A 12,366-nucleotide genomic window follows, 5' to 3' on the forward strand; every position below is an offset into this window, starting at 1 on the left:
GCATCCTGAATGGTTTGAACCAAACTGGCCCAGAATTTATAGGAGACTGTTGGCAAGATCGCAACAATCATGGTTATGTCTGGCATTCACTGACAGGAGGGTAAGGGTGGCCAAAGAAAACATCCAGTTCCCAAAGGTCGCAAGTCATTTTGACTGGTAGTGGGAGTTGTGGCCAAAGAATTGGGGTTCACCCTAATGCTTCAACCAACAAGCTCACAGGTGTAGAATGATGCTTAAAAAATTAAGTCCACCTGGCACTGATCAGCTGTGTCTGGCAGTCTGCCTGTTTATCGGAAGGCAGGAACAATGCGGAGGCTAGGTGACCATAAGGGCATCAGTCAAGATCTCATTAAATGTAAGAGCTCCACTCCTCTATTGGTGGAGAAAACAGTCCACTGTCAGAAGTGCCCAACCCACTAGAATCTTCTAAATCCAGGTATGAATCGGCACCTTCATAATATCTGGGAAAAAACTCCCCCTTAACACCACTGTCATTTCCCAGAGATGGTTGGCTCTGTCACAGTCTGAACCAAAAGGTCGGTGGAGTGCAGTTCTGAGATAGAAGCATAGTTCTGTTTGAATCTAAATGAACGGAGGCTGGGTGCATTGGTATGGTATGGCATCACAACACAACCATGGTTTGGGCTTAGATGGATTTGACTTGGAGTTAGATAAGATGAGGGCCAGTTTCTTTCCCAGTGCGGGTGGCTTCTGCGTTAGTGTTGATGGGCTCAAGGACAGGTGTGAATTTTGGTGCTGGACTGGAAGTTGGTTTTGGCATCAGATGTGGGTTCTGGGGGGTACAAATGGTGCTGAGGGTAGACACTGGCAGAATCCCAACTGAAGGCGATACTGAGAGGTACCCCGACATCCACACAACTTCTCAGGCTGACATGGCTTGCCTGGGAAGAATCCTGCTTGGATTTCTTTCTTGTGCTTTCGATTAGACTTCAACTTATCAGAAGACTTGGACCTTGATGATGACCTCGCAGGGTTAGCCGTGCGCTGAATCCAAACACCACAACAGACCTCAAGGGGATTTGTCACAGAAATCTCTTTGTGGAAGTCCCTACAGGGCTTAGACCCTGTAGATTTAAGAGTAAACATAGCCCCTGCACCCTGGCAAAAAGAATTTTGAGAAAAATATTGTCAAAGGCAAGGAATACGAGGAGAGAGCAACTCCAGATCTGCATACGAAGGCGAAGGTAGAAAGGAACTGGCATAAGTACCACTCCTGAATGCTGACATGAGGGTCTGTAAGGCAATTCCAGGGTAGAAAGAATAATGTGAGGACCCCCACAACCCAACCTACTGCAAGCCGGAGCAATGCTGTTAAATATTCTGGAACCAGTCTGGCACTTGGGATAATCTAAAGGTGAGGAATCTGTGATTAGAAATATCCATCAGAAAACAACTTAGTCTCAAGAAAGCTGATGTGGCTGGCTGATGTCCATAGAAGACTCAGTCAAAGATTTAAAGTAACTAATCTACAGTTAAACACAGTTACGAGCACAGCTCTTCTCAGGGACAACCTCACACACAACAAGCAATAGAAATCCTAGCTATGATGGTTTCTAGGGTGAGTAGGAGAGCTCAACAAGTCCACTTAATTGCTTGAATTTTGGGAAGAGGTACTAACTTAACACAGGTTAAAAAAGGGTGTATTTGTTTTTAGAGTTCAACTGTTGTTAATAAAAATGTTTTACCCTTTGAAGTTTGGCATGAATCAGACTCTCCGAGGGCCGGGACAAAAGACTTTCCACACCTCCAATCTCTTTCCAGATCATCAATTTCCTTGTAGGGGGTGCAATATCCACACAGGTGATTGTGTCATGGAAATCAGTCAGCTGCTTTTTCATGGTGTTGCTACTAAGTTCTTTCACCGTATCAACAAGAAGTTTCCTCTTTCTCTTGTTTTTTTTCTTCCCTATTGGAACTAAACACACAAAGATTTAAGTGAATAAACATTACTTTGAATTTCAATGACATGACATTACATTGAAATTTGAATTTACAGTCACATGCATTCAATGCTTAATAGCTTATCTTTAGATGTGGCAAGCATGACTTAAAATATAATAGAAAACTTAAACTGTGATGTTCTTCAAAATGTATGATAATAGAACAATGAAGAAACCTTTAGATTTCAGTGTCCATATAGAAAGCCATCAAACTATTCTTTTCAACAGGCGAACTCAAGCATTTAGGGCCAAGCTAAAATGTAATAACTTACAGCCATATCAAGTGGGGCTGTGGTCCACATGGTTCTCTACAGTGATCCCGCACTCACAAAGCAGAGTAATTAAAACCTAACACTCAGTTGTTGGGATACTGACTGGACTTCATCCAATTAGGAGAGTTTGCAACTGTTTTCTTCTCTAAGGCAAATATGGCCCAAGGATCTCATGTTTACAGCTCTATTTTACATTTATGGGTCACTGTGAATGTTTGACGAATTAAGATTGTTCAGTCACTTCGCTTGTTAAAATAAAAAAACAAAAATTATTAGTTCTTAAACCTAATACTGGGAGGGTAGATCGATTTTGCTGATGCTAACAGAAAAAGGAGTGTGCGACGTGCCAGTGTAAACCATTCTTGCCATACTGCACCTTGATATGATGGTGCGCAAGACTTCCAGGAGCACCAGATGCTTGAGTTTTATTTGACGTAGCCAATGTCCTAATGGCCACTTAAGAAATACTACGTAACGCTCAGCCTAGCAGTTGTGCTTCCTTTAGTCTCCATTCAATCGGCATCACAATCTGCCTTTCCCACTGTTTAGCCCTTCCTACTACAACATCTACAACTATCACTCCAGTTCACATGTGCGTTAAACTGCCTCTTCCGCCAGTCTCAAATATCAAAAAGATTATGCTGCTCTAACTCACTTTGGAGGAAATAGAGAAAGTTGCCATAAGCAAAGTGGTATTTCCAGAGAGTCACTAAAGACTGGTAATTGAAAGCCATTTAGCTTTAGACTTCTGACTTCTGCACATCCAAAAGCACCAGCCAGATGAAGATGCAGTCCTGGAAGTAACGAGACCCACTGGAGCACTGCTATTGTAGAAAGCGGGGCAGAGCCTGCCTGTACTTTCTTTCAAGAACTAGTAACACCGCTTGCAGCGGTTCCCTGTGGTAGCCTTAGATCGGCAGAACAACACTGACACACAGGAATCATCACCATGGATTTTTGAGAACACAGCCTTGTTTGCCTTAGGGTTTAGTTATGCTAAAGTCACACAACAGTACATCCCAAATAAAGTAAATGCTCGATTTGACGAACACCTTCAGTCACGCCTTATCTTGTAGAGACAATACCTGGCCGCAAATTCCTAACCTTTGAACTTCTACAGGCGTCAGACTGGATCCAGAATTTGTTTTTCGTGAGCAGTACCTCTTCCTGAACCTGTTTTTGTTGGCTTTTAGCACTCTGTGAGCTACACAGGTGCTAACCAGTGCTAATGTGCTTGTGCTCTCCCCCTGTACATGGTAAAATTGGCTTACACTCAATTGCCACATTTCGTTAACTTTTAAGTCCCTAGTAAAGTGATACTGTATGTATAGCCAATAATCTGTAAATTAAATGCTACTAGGGGGCCTGCAGCACTTATTGTGCCACTCACTTAAATAGCCCCTTCAAACCTGTCTCAGGACGGCCAATGCAGCCTGTCTGTGGTTTTAAACTGCAAATTCGACTTGGCAAAATAACCCCTTTTGTCAATCATAAAGCTTTCTTACTAATACATTTAAGCCATACAAAGGTAGGTCCTAAGCTGCCCTTAGGGCAGGGTGCAGTGTACTTAAAAAGTTGCATATGTACTTTTAAGTTTTGAATGTCCTGCCAGTAAAAACCCCTTAACTTCTTTTGTCACCACTGCAAGGCCGATCTCTCCCACAGGATAACATTGAGCTATTTTATTACATTTAATAAGTGATAACTTTTGTTTAAGAACATATAGAAATGTCATGTGTGGCCTTAAAGAATCGTAATGTAAAATCTCCTTTAATGTTAAGGTCAGATTTTAAGTCTCAATTCTTAAGTTGCCACTTTTAGAAAGTTGACCTTTTCTTATCCTGACCACTTGGCCTATGTGTATTCTTCCCAATTAGTGTAACAAAGAAAATGTTGGTAGGATGAGCCATCCCGTTAGCCCCACTTCCAAGTAACTGCCTCAGGACACTCACAAAGGATTTAACACCAGGTTTCTGCCACCCCAGACATCTTGGGGCCTGGGCGAGGGAAGGAAGGAAATTCCAGAACCAAATGTGAGGAAAGTCTAGAAGTTAATCTCAGTACACAGCTGGCACCAAGTATGAATATTACTTACCCTTGGACCAACTCTTCAGTACACTCTTGGACCTGTGGATAACACAGGAGGAGGACTGCCCTGCTGCTTAAGGCCTGCCCTCCTCTCTGTGAAGGAAGAATGGACCTGCTCCCACCATCCTAGGTAGAGTGATTACAAAGATCAGGTGGCTGACCTTTGAGTATTTTTTGCTGCAGTTTTTTTTTTTTTTTTTTTTACAGAGTCAATTCAACAGAAAATGCTCACTTTGCATGATCATACACAACTATCATATGATTTATCACACATACTTTGATAAATATGGATTTGGCCTAGAAAGAGATGCCGACTTTGGATCTAGGGAATCAGGTTTGAGTCCCAGCAATGACTGTGGGCAAATTATACTTATCCATCACAGATATTGCCGGGACTCGAACCTGGAAATATATTTATATTTTTATTTCTCCAAAATGCACCAGTGGGCCTCATTTTAACAGAAAAGCGGATATGAGGCCCATACTCTGCTGCTGAAGGAGGTTTTCAAATTTGTTAAAATCACTGGTATTAACACCAAGATTTTTCTGAAGCCTTGAGATTTTAGTCAGATGGCACAGGCCAGCACCCGACTCTGAAAAGTCTTCCAGTTCAGTTGACCATCTTGGCCACTGTCTGATAAAGACATATCAAAGGGCAAGGTCAAGGTCATGACATTTACAAACACTTTCTGTTAGAGACAAATGCAAAACAAATTGCAAAGCGTACGTCATTTTGTTCATTCACATTTTGAAAGCATGTCTCCTACTACATTATAAAAAAAAATCACCCACCTTATGTCCATTAAATCTAGGTGGGTTGTGAAAGTTTGTCATTGTAAAAACTGGGTCGTAGTTCTAAAAAGTTTGGGAAGCACTGGTCTAGAGCTCATTGATGTCAAAGGAGAGAGTGAATTACCATCTTCCTAGAATGGCTGGACAGTGATGCTATCAATGTCTAGCGAGTCACACTTCAACTGTAAGCATGGTGAGTCCAACGCTTTTGATGATGTCGTATTTTACTTTGATTTGGAATGATGCTGACGAGGACGGTGTTAATGCCTATCTCTTCTACTGAGCTTTTTCTCTTTATTTTTATCTCCCTCTGTGGTAGACATTTCAAAGGGCAGGCTCTTTTTTTAGAGGCTGTTAGACAAGAGGACATCTCTGCCTCCTTTTCTTTCTTTTCTCCTCAGCTCCCATGTCCTCCAATTCCTCTTGTAGCCTGATGCCTTCCAGGTCCTTTAATGTCCCTTAGAATGTGGAGGTGGTATACACCACAAATACACCTTGTGCGGTTCTGTTGCTGCCTTATTCTCCCCCAGGAAATACTCAAGGAATTTGTGAGACAAAAACATCTTTGTCAACACAAGTAAAGAAATAGTTTCACTTCAAAGTAAGAAGTTAAAGATGGAGAGTTAAAATGAAAAACAATAACTCCAAAGTGAAATATCACTGAAAACTACAGGTGTGAAATCACTCGTCTTTAGGGATCCTCGCTCAAAAACTAAAAAAATAAATAATAAATAATTGACTTTGGGGGACAACAGACAGTACAATGCATCACGGGAAGTGGTAAGTCTCTGGTGCTTTAAAGGGACATGAGTTTATTTCACTGCTTTTCCATTTAGGCCCATCAATCAGCGCGTTTCCCTCAAAGGTAAACAGGCTATTTTTAACATTTTGTATGTCAGTTGCTGCACTATAGTCTTGAAATACATTCTTTTTGGCTTCTAACAAAATATGCTCCGGAAAAACACTGCCTTTGATAGGGTTTTGAATGGCACTGCTCATCATATAGACAATACCACCAGTCCTACATATTTATATGGACGGATATTTAAAAAGAGTCCTAACATACAGCAAGGAATTACTCTAATGTTTAAGACTTCAATGACGATCCTACAATGCAGTCCTCACTCAGACATAAAAAGGCAATGAAGGAACAAAGAAAGACCACGTTCCTTTTGACTATTATATGATGACTATGTGGTGGGACTAGGGTGGATTTCGTTATTTCAAGTTTGGTGCAAGCATTTAATTTAATTAGTGAAGTGACAGGACTAATGCCATTCTCAGTACCCTTATCAGTCATTGATTTGAACTGATTTAATATACAAGGAAGGACATCAAAGTAGCTGAAGGCATGTATTGCCCCTTGTGTGACAAAATAAAATGAATTTTTAATACACAGAGTAAGGGAGTGGAGTGTGGAGTAAAAACGTTTTACTCCAATCTCAGACTAGTTTTTACAGCAGGAGATGAAACTTTGGGAGAAATGCCTGTCTATTAAACATTTACTATTATTTGGAGCTTTCATAGACCAAATTCAATTCCATGGATACGGATGAGTTAAGGAGGACACTTATCAATAAAGAAAGGGACTTGTATTTTCTCAATTTCATAAAAAGCTGTAAGTTTTAGTAACATCTAAGCTATATATTTTTAAATCTTGTTGACAATTGCAAAAGCAACATGAATCACTTAACAAATTAAGGGATAAGATTCCATGGTGTCAAAACCAACCCCCACTAGATTACATCAACCTACGTTTTCACCAGACCTTACCTTTTGCGATGCGCCTTGGCTTGCAAGCTCAAACTCAAAGGATTGAGGCAAGGTAAGATACAAATGTCTCCAGAACCAGATGTTTTGTCTGTGTAGACAGAGCTTTCACTTTCTGAGGGGCTTGTAATGTAAACTATGACCTTCGCATTGTTCTACAAGTTCCCTTTCCCCTCCACGGGTGATACAAGGGAATTAAGTTCAATGCACCAACCCTGAATGTCAAAGCCAGGTTACTGTAGCCCCCACAGAATCCTACCCAATACATCGTTGGAATAGAGTTATTAATTTTGGTGTACTAACAATCCCCATAAAGGGATCAGGTGTACCGTGGTAACAGAAACAAAGCTTAAGATCACACACACTGCAATAAAAAGAATAGCCACTTTAAATAAAATGTATTTATTATGACAGGAATAAGACAATTAGTTACTTACCTGTAACTGCAGTTCTCCAGTATTGATATCTTTCATAGATTCACATACTTGGATCATTCCCTGCCGTCAAAGTGGGAGTCCCATGGTCGCATTAAATAGCAGTATATAACATCTACTGATGAAGTCAAGGTTAAAGGAAATTCACTTTAACAGCTTATTCACATCATTAGAAAAGACCCAAAGTCCAACCAATCAAGCGACAGCACCCTTTAGAACCCTCATCATAGAGGCTCCAGCACTTCAGATATTCTAGCACTAGTGTGATGTAAACCGATGAGAGCTAAGTGGAGTCTCTATAGGGAGGAGTGCGGGTCACATGTGAGTCTATAATAGATACCAATACTAGAGAACTGCAGTTACAGGTAAATAACTAATTTTCTTCTCCACTATTGGATCTTTCATAGATTCACATGCTTGAATCTGAATAGCAAGCAGTTACTGTACTTATAAGCAGTTTATAGCATGAACACAATTTGCGGATGGTGGGCACCATAATCTATATAGACATTCCCAAACATAATAATAACAGAAATCTGTCACACACAAATATGTAGAGCTATAGAAACAAATTAAATTACAGAGGCTCACCTTAGTGAACTATATGGCAAAGCACTGCCTTTCCAACTGCTGCATCACTGCACTTAGCCGATTCCAAACAATAATGCTGAGTGAATTAATCAACATTCTTCCACGTCACAGCACAACATAATTCCCTAACAGCACTCCCATAAACAAAGCAGCTGATGTGGGCACTGCTCTGTTTAAGTGCGCCATGGCTTTAGTTGACAAAGTCTAACTAACCTTTGAGTGGCAAAACCGGATTGCAGCTGAAATCCATTAAGCAATGGTTGCTTTCGTGACTGCAGCACCCTTGTGAATGTGTTCACAGGAGATCAACAGCTGATCTGTCTCCCTGATGTGTTTGGTGCTATGCAAGTAAAATTTGAAGCACCTTTTGAGATCCAATGTATGCAGAGACCTCTCTGCAGGTGATGTTGGACTAAGGAAGAATGTTCTCAATATTGTAGGTTCCTTGGGATGACAATCTGAAGGCACCTTGGGGATGAACATTGGACTGGTCCTAAGAATTACAGCATCATCTGTAAAGCCCAAGAAAGGCTCTGGAGTTGTAAAAGCCTGTACCTCGCTAACCCTTCTGGTGGAAGTCAGATCTAAGAGCAGTGAGACATTCCAGTTGAGGAACTTGAGATCTTCTCAGGTCATGGATTTGAAAGGCTCTTCTAAGAGCTGGGACAGAACTATGTTTAGGTAACATTCTGGTAGAGGAGTCCTCTTTGGGGGGAAAACTCTAAACAGTCCCTTCATAAGTTGTTTGATGATCCTGTTGGAGCACAAAGAGAGAGTGCGCTGAATGTATGCATCTGAAAATTGCAGAGAGATTCACCATAACAGAGGAATGTACTAAACTTGACTAGGCCAATGAAAGGAGATATGGCAGAATATGTTCAGGTGATATTTGAGGGGGATGTAAATTTGACTCCTGGCCCTAAATGCAGAACCGCTTCCATTTCAATCTGTATGTCATTGCAGTAGCACCCGCTTGTGCTTTTGAGAGAATGTTCCTCTATTCCTGAGAGATGTTTAGGTGTTTGAAATTCATTGAATTCAGGAGCCATGCACATAAGTGGAGAGAAGTCGAGTCTGGATGACAGACCTGGCATTGGTTCATTGTTAAGAATGCTTGTGATGGTCTCAGGCGAATGTGGGTGGATTCCGATAGGAGGAAGAATTCGGTGATCCAATATGGCCTGAGCCACCTGGGGGCTATGAAGATGATGCACCACTTTTTCACTTTGATCTTGCTGAGGACTTTTAGTATCAAAGGTATCAGGTGAAAAGTGTATGCATAGATCCCAGACCATCTGATCGCAAAGTAATTCTCCACGACCCTGGATGTAGATGCCAACTTGCAAAGAACTGGTATTTGTGGTTCTCGTTTGGCGCAAAGTGATCCGACGCTCGTTTGCCCTATACAGAGAATATCTACTTAAGTGTGGATTGGTGCAGCTCCCTTTCATGGCAGGTCTTCCTTGTCCAGCTTAGGGTGTCCTCCAAGATGTTGCTTAATCCAGCAACATGTTCTGCTTGGAGAGTTATGCTGTGCACCAATGTCCAATTCCAGATTTTCTTTGCTTCTCTGGAAAAAGGTAATGATTTTGTGACCCCTTGCTTGTTGACATAGTGCTTGCTGGTGGTATTTCTGGTGCGTATCAACACAGAGGCACGCTATTCTTGGTAAGAAAGCTTGGAGGCTGAGATAAATTGCTTAAACCTCCAGCTGATTGATTTGCATGGCCTTCTGAATTGGAGACTACTTCCATTGAATTTTTAAGTCCTGAAGAAGTCCGCACAACCCTTCTAGGGAAGTGTCTGTGGTGATCACATAGTCGGAAACGTGAGGCAGGAACGTAAGGCCCTTGGAAAGATGAGGTGGTCGTGACCACCACTTTAGAGCTGTTATCAAGTTTGGCATAATCTTTACAAGGTTGTTAAAGGATCCAACTGTTTGTATTCACTGCTCTTCTAGCTCCTCTTGCAAAGGCCTCATTTTTTAGCAAGCGAAAGGGACCAAATCTATTACTGAAGACATCATCCCTATGAGCAACTTGTTCAGACACACTGAAACAGATTTTTCTGTTTGCAGTTCTAGGGCTAAACAATGGAGTCTCTGCTGTCTGTCTTGTGCTTTGTTTTGGATGGTCTCCAAAACTATTCTTAGGAGCACTATGGTTGTTGATGGCATAGACGATTTGAGATAATTGACAGTGAACCCCAATTTGTTGGATAATGCTAGGCAAGCTGAGGTGGCTTTTGACGTTTGACTGGCCATTGGTGCCTTTATCAGCCGGTCGTCGAGGTATGGATATCCCTGATATCTAGCGTTTCTCAGTGAAGCTTCCACATGAAAACATGGAGCTGACTTGAGACCGAGTGGGTGAATTTTGAATTGGTGAGGAGTGCCGGCTACTGTAAATCTCAGGAATTTTCAATGCTTGGGATGTATGGGCATGTAGAAGTACGCATCATGTAAATCTAGAGTTGTCATACAGTCTCCATGGTTTAGGAGCTGAAGGATGTCCGGAAGAGTGACCATCAAGAAGGACTGTATGCACAGAAATTTGTTTAATTTCCGTAGATCTAGAATGGGTTGCTATTTCCCTGATTTCTTTTGGATAAGGAAAAAACAGGAGTAGCAACCCATTCCCTTTTGGGATTGGGGAAACTTTTCTGTTGCCCCTTTCTTCAACATGGTAAGAGCTTCCTTTCGTAAAGACGAGGTGGGCACATTGCCCTTGGAGGACCTATCTGCGGTCATTTAAGGAATTCTAGGGTATGACCATAAGTGACAGTCTAATACCCACTTGTCAGTTGTTATTTCCCACCAATGATGGAGTAATTGGTAATGACCGCGCCCACATGCAGTCGGGGGTTGGGTGTAGCTGGCACTTGAGAAAGGTCACTCTTTCCTGCTCATTTCTTTCCCTTGAGAGGCCTGCTTTCAGCAAGACTCTTGCTTATTGTAGGCTGCTGCAGGTGGTGAGCGATAGGACGGCTGTTGATAATATGGTTTGTACTGTTGATATGGTTGTCGGAATCTCTGATAATGCCCTCAATAAGTAGAGAGCACTCTATCTTGAGGTCCCTGAAAGGGCAGCTTACGGAACTGTAGAGTTCCCAATGACTTTGCTGCTTCCTTATCAGCCCTGATGGTCTGCAACACAATCAATAAGCTTGCCAAAAAGGGCTTCTCCGTCGAAGGCTATTTCCAAGAATTGTGTATGGACTTCAAATCGAAATAAGGTGGACTTTAACCATCCTTGTCGCCTCAAGACTGCTGCTCCAGCTAACTGGCGGAACCCAGTAGATGCGATGTACGTCACAGTCAATTATTTCTGAGGATTTCACCCTCCCTTTCTGAAGGATTTTTCGTGTCTCAATTTTCCTAAATTCTAGCATCAGATCCACTAGTGTCATGGTGTCCGCCCACATTTATCAGTCGTTCTGGTCCAGTATGACAAGGGTGTTTGTGGACACATACGGTAATGTCACACATTGATGAAAATCTCTTGCCTATGTTGTCTAGGCATCTGCCTTCCCGATACGGGGGGGCTGAGAAGTGTAAAAGGGTTTTTCGAACCACGTTGGTTTGCAATAACCAAATCTGGTTTTGGGTGGCCCACTAAACAGGCTGGTGAGTCTTCAGGGGCCTTGTACTTATCAACCTGTACTAGTCAAACTGTGGCAAGGAAGCTGCCCCGTGGCTGGATTCTGCATTATCTTTGTGCCCTCCTGCCAGATGTAATCGACTATTGGAACAGAACGCACTGATTTTATTATATGACTCCAAGAAGCCAGCAAGAGACAGTCTGACTCTTTGACAATCATCTTGAGTTGAAAGCTCTTTGCAGCCCATAAGGTTATGGAATCCTCATAGATCATCGGGAGGGGAATCCATAGATTGGGGGAGCCGGTGGAGATGTTGTAGAGTTTAGGTAATCGCCCCATTCCTGGTGTGAACGGGGTCGTCCTGGGTGTCACTGGTGGTAGAATAGGCTCTGGAGTTCTTGGCGATAGGAAGAAGTGGAGCAGTAAACTTCTCAGGTGATATTGGTCGAGAAGGTTCAGGAAACCTTCTTTGGTACTCTCAACATGCCCTGCATGTCCTGCATTAATGAGACAGGCACTTGTGCGGCATCCTCTTGGAAATGAGTTCTGATAGTGCTCTTCCGGATGTCTGGGGCTGTCGAAATACCTGGGCGGTTGGTAATATTCCCCTAATATTGGTCTTCCTCCTCAAAGTCTTGGTACTTCACCATAACTCTGAAAGACTGTGCTGCTCCAAATGGTCCCTCACCCTCTGACTCTTCTAAATCTGGGTGGTGGCTTGGAGGGAGTGGAGACACCCTGCTGGGAGAGGTGTGCTCTGGACGGAGGAAAGTCTGACATTTTTATGGTCGGCGACAGTGTCAGAGCCCTTCATGGCTTTCAATGATGGCAGATTCTTCGTGGACAAGGCTGTCGGCA

The 12,366-nt window shown here is 42.4% G+C and overlaps 1 protein-coding gene across 1 annotated transcript in view; it reads right to left on the reverse strand.

Annotated features, from left to right (window-relative positions):
* The window catches only part of RAD21L1 (RAD21 cohesin complex component like 1), a 1,043,689-nt gene that overhangs the window by 392,154 nt on the left and 639,169 nt on the right, over positions 1 to 12,366 (reverse strand). Inside the window, exon 9 of the mRNA XM_069243305.1 lies at positions 1,707 to 1,936. Coding sequence (XP_069099406.1) covers positions 1,707 to 1,936 — 230 coding nt within the window. The remainder of the gene's footprint in view (positions 1 to 1,706; positions 1,937 to 12,366) is intronic.

This window comes from Pleurodeles waltl, chromosome 7, assembly GCF_031143425.1.
Source record: "Pleurodeles waltl isolate 20211129_DDA chromosome 7, aPleWal1.hap1.20221129, whole genome shotgun sequence".
Taxonomy (NCBI): Eukaryota; Metazoa; Chordata; class Amphibia; order Caudata; family Salamandridae; genus Pleurodeles; species Pleurodeles waltl.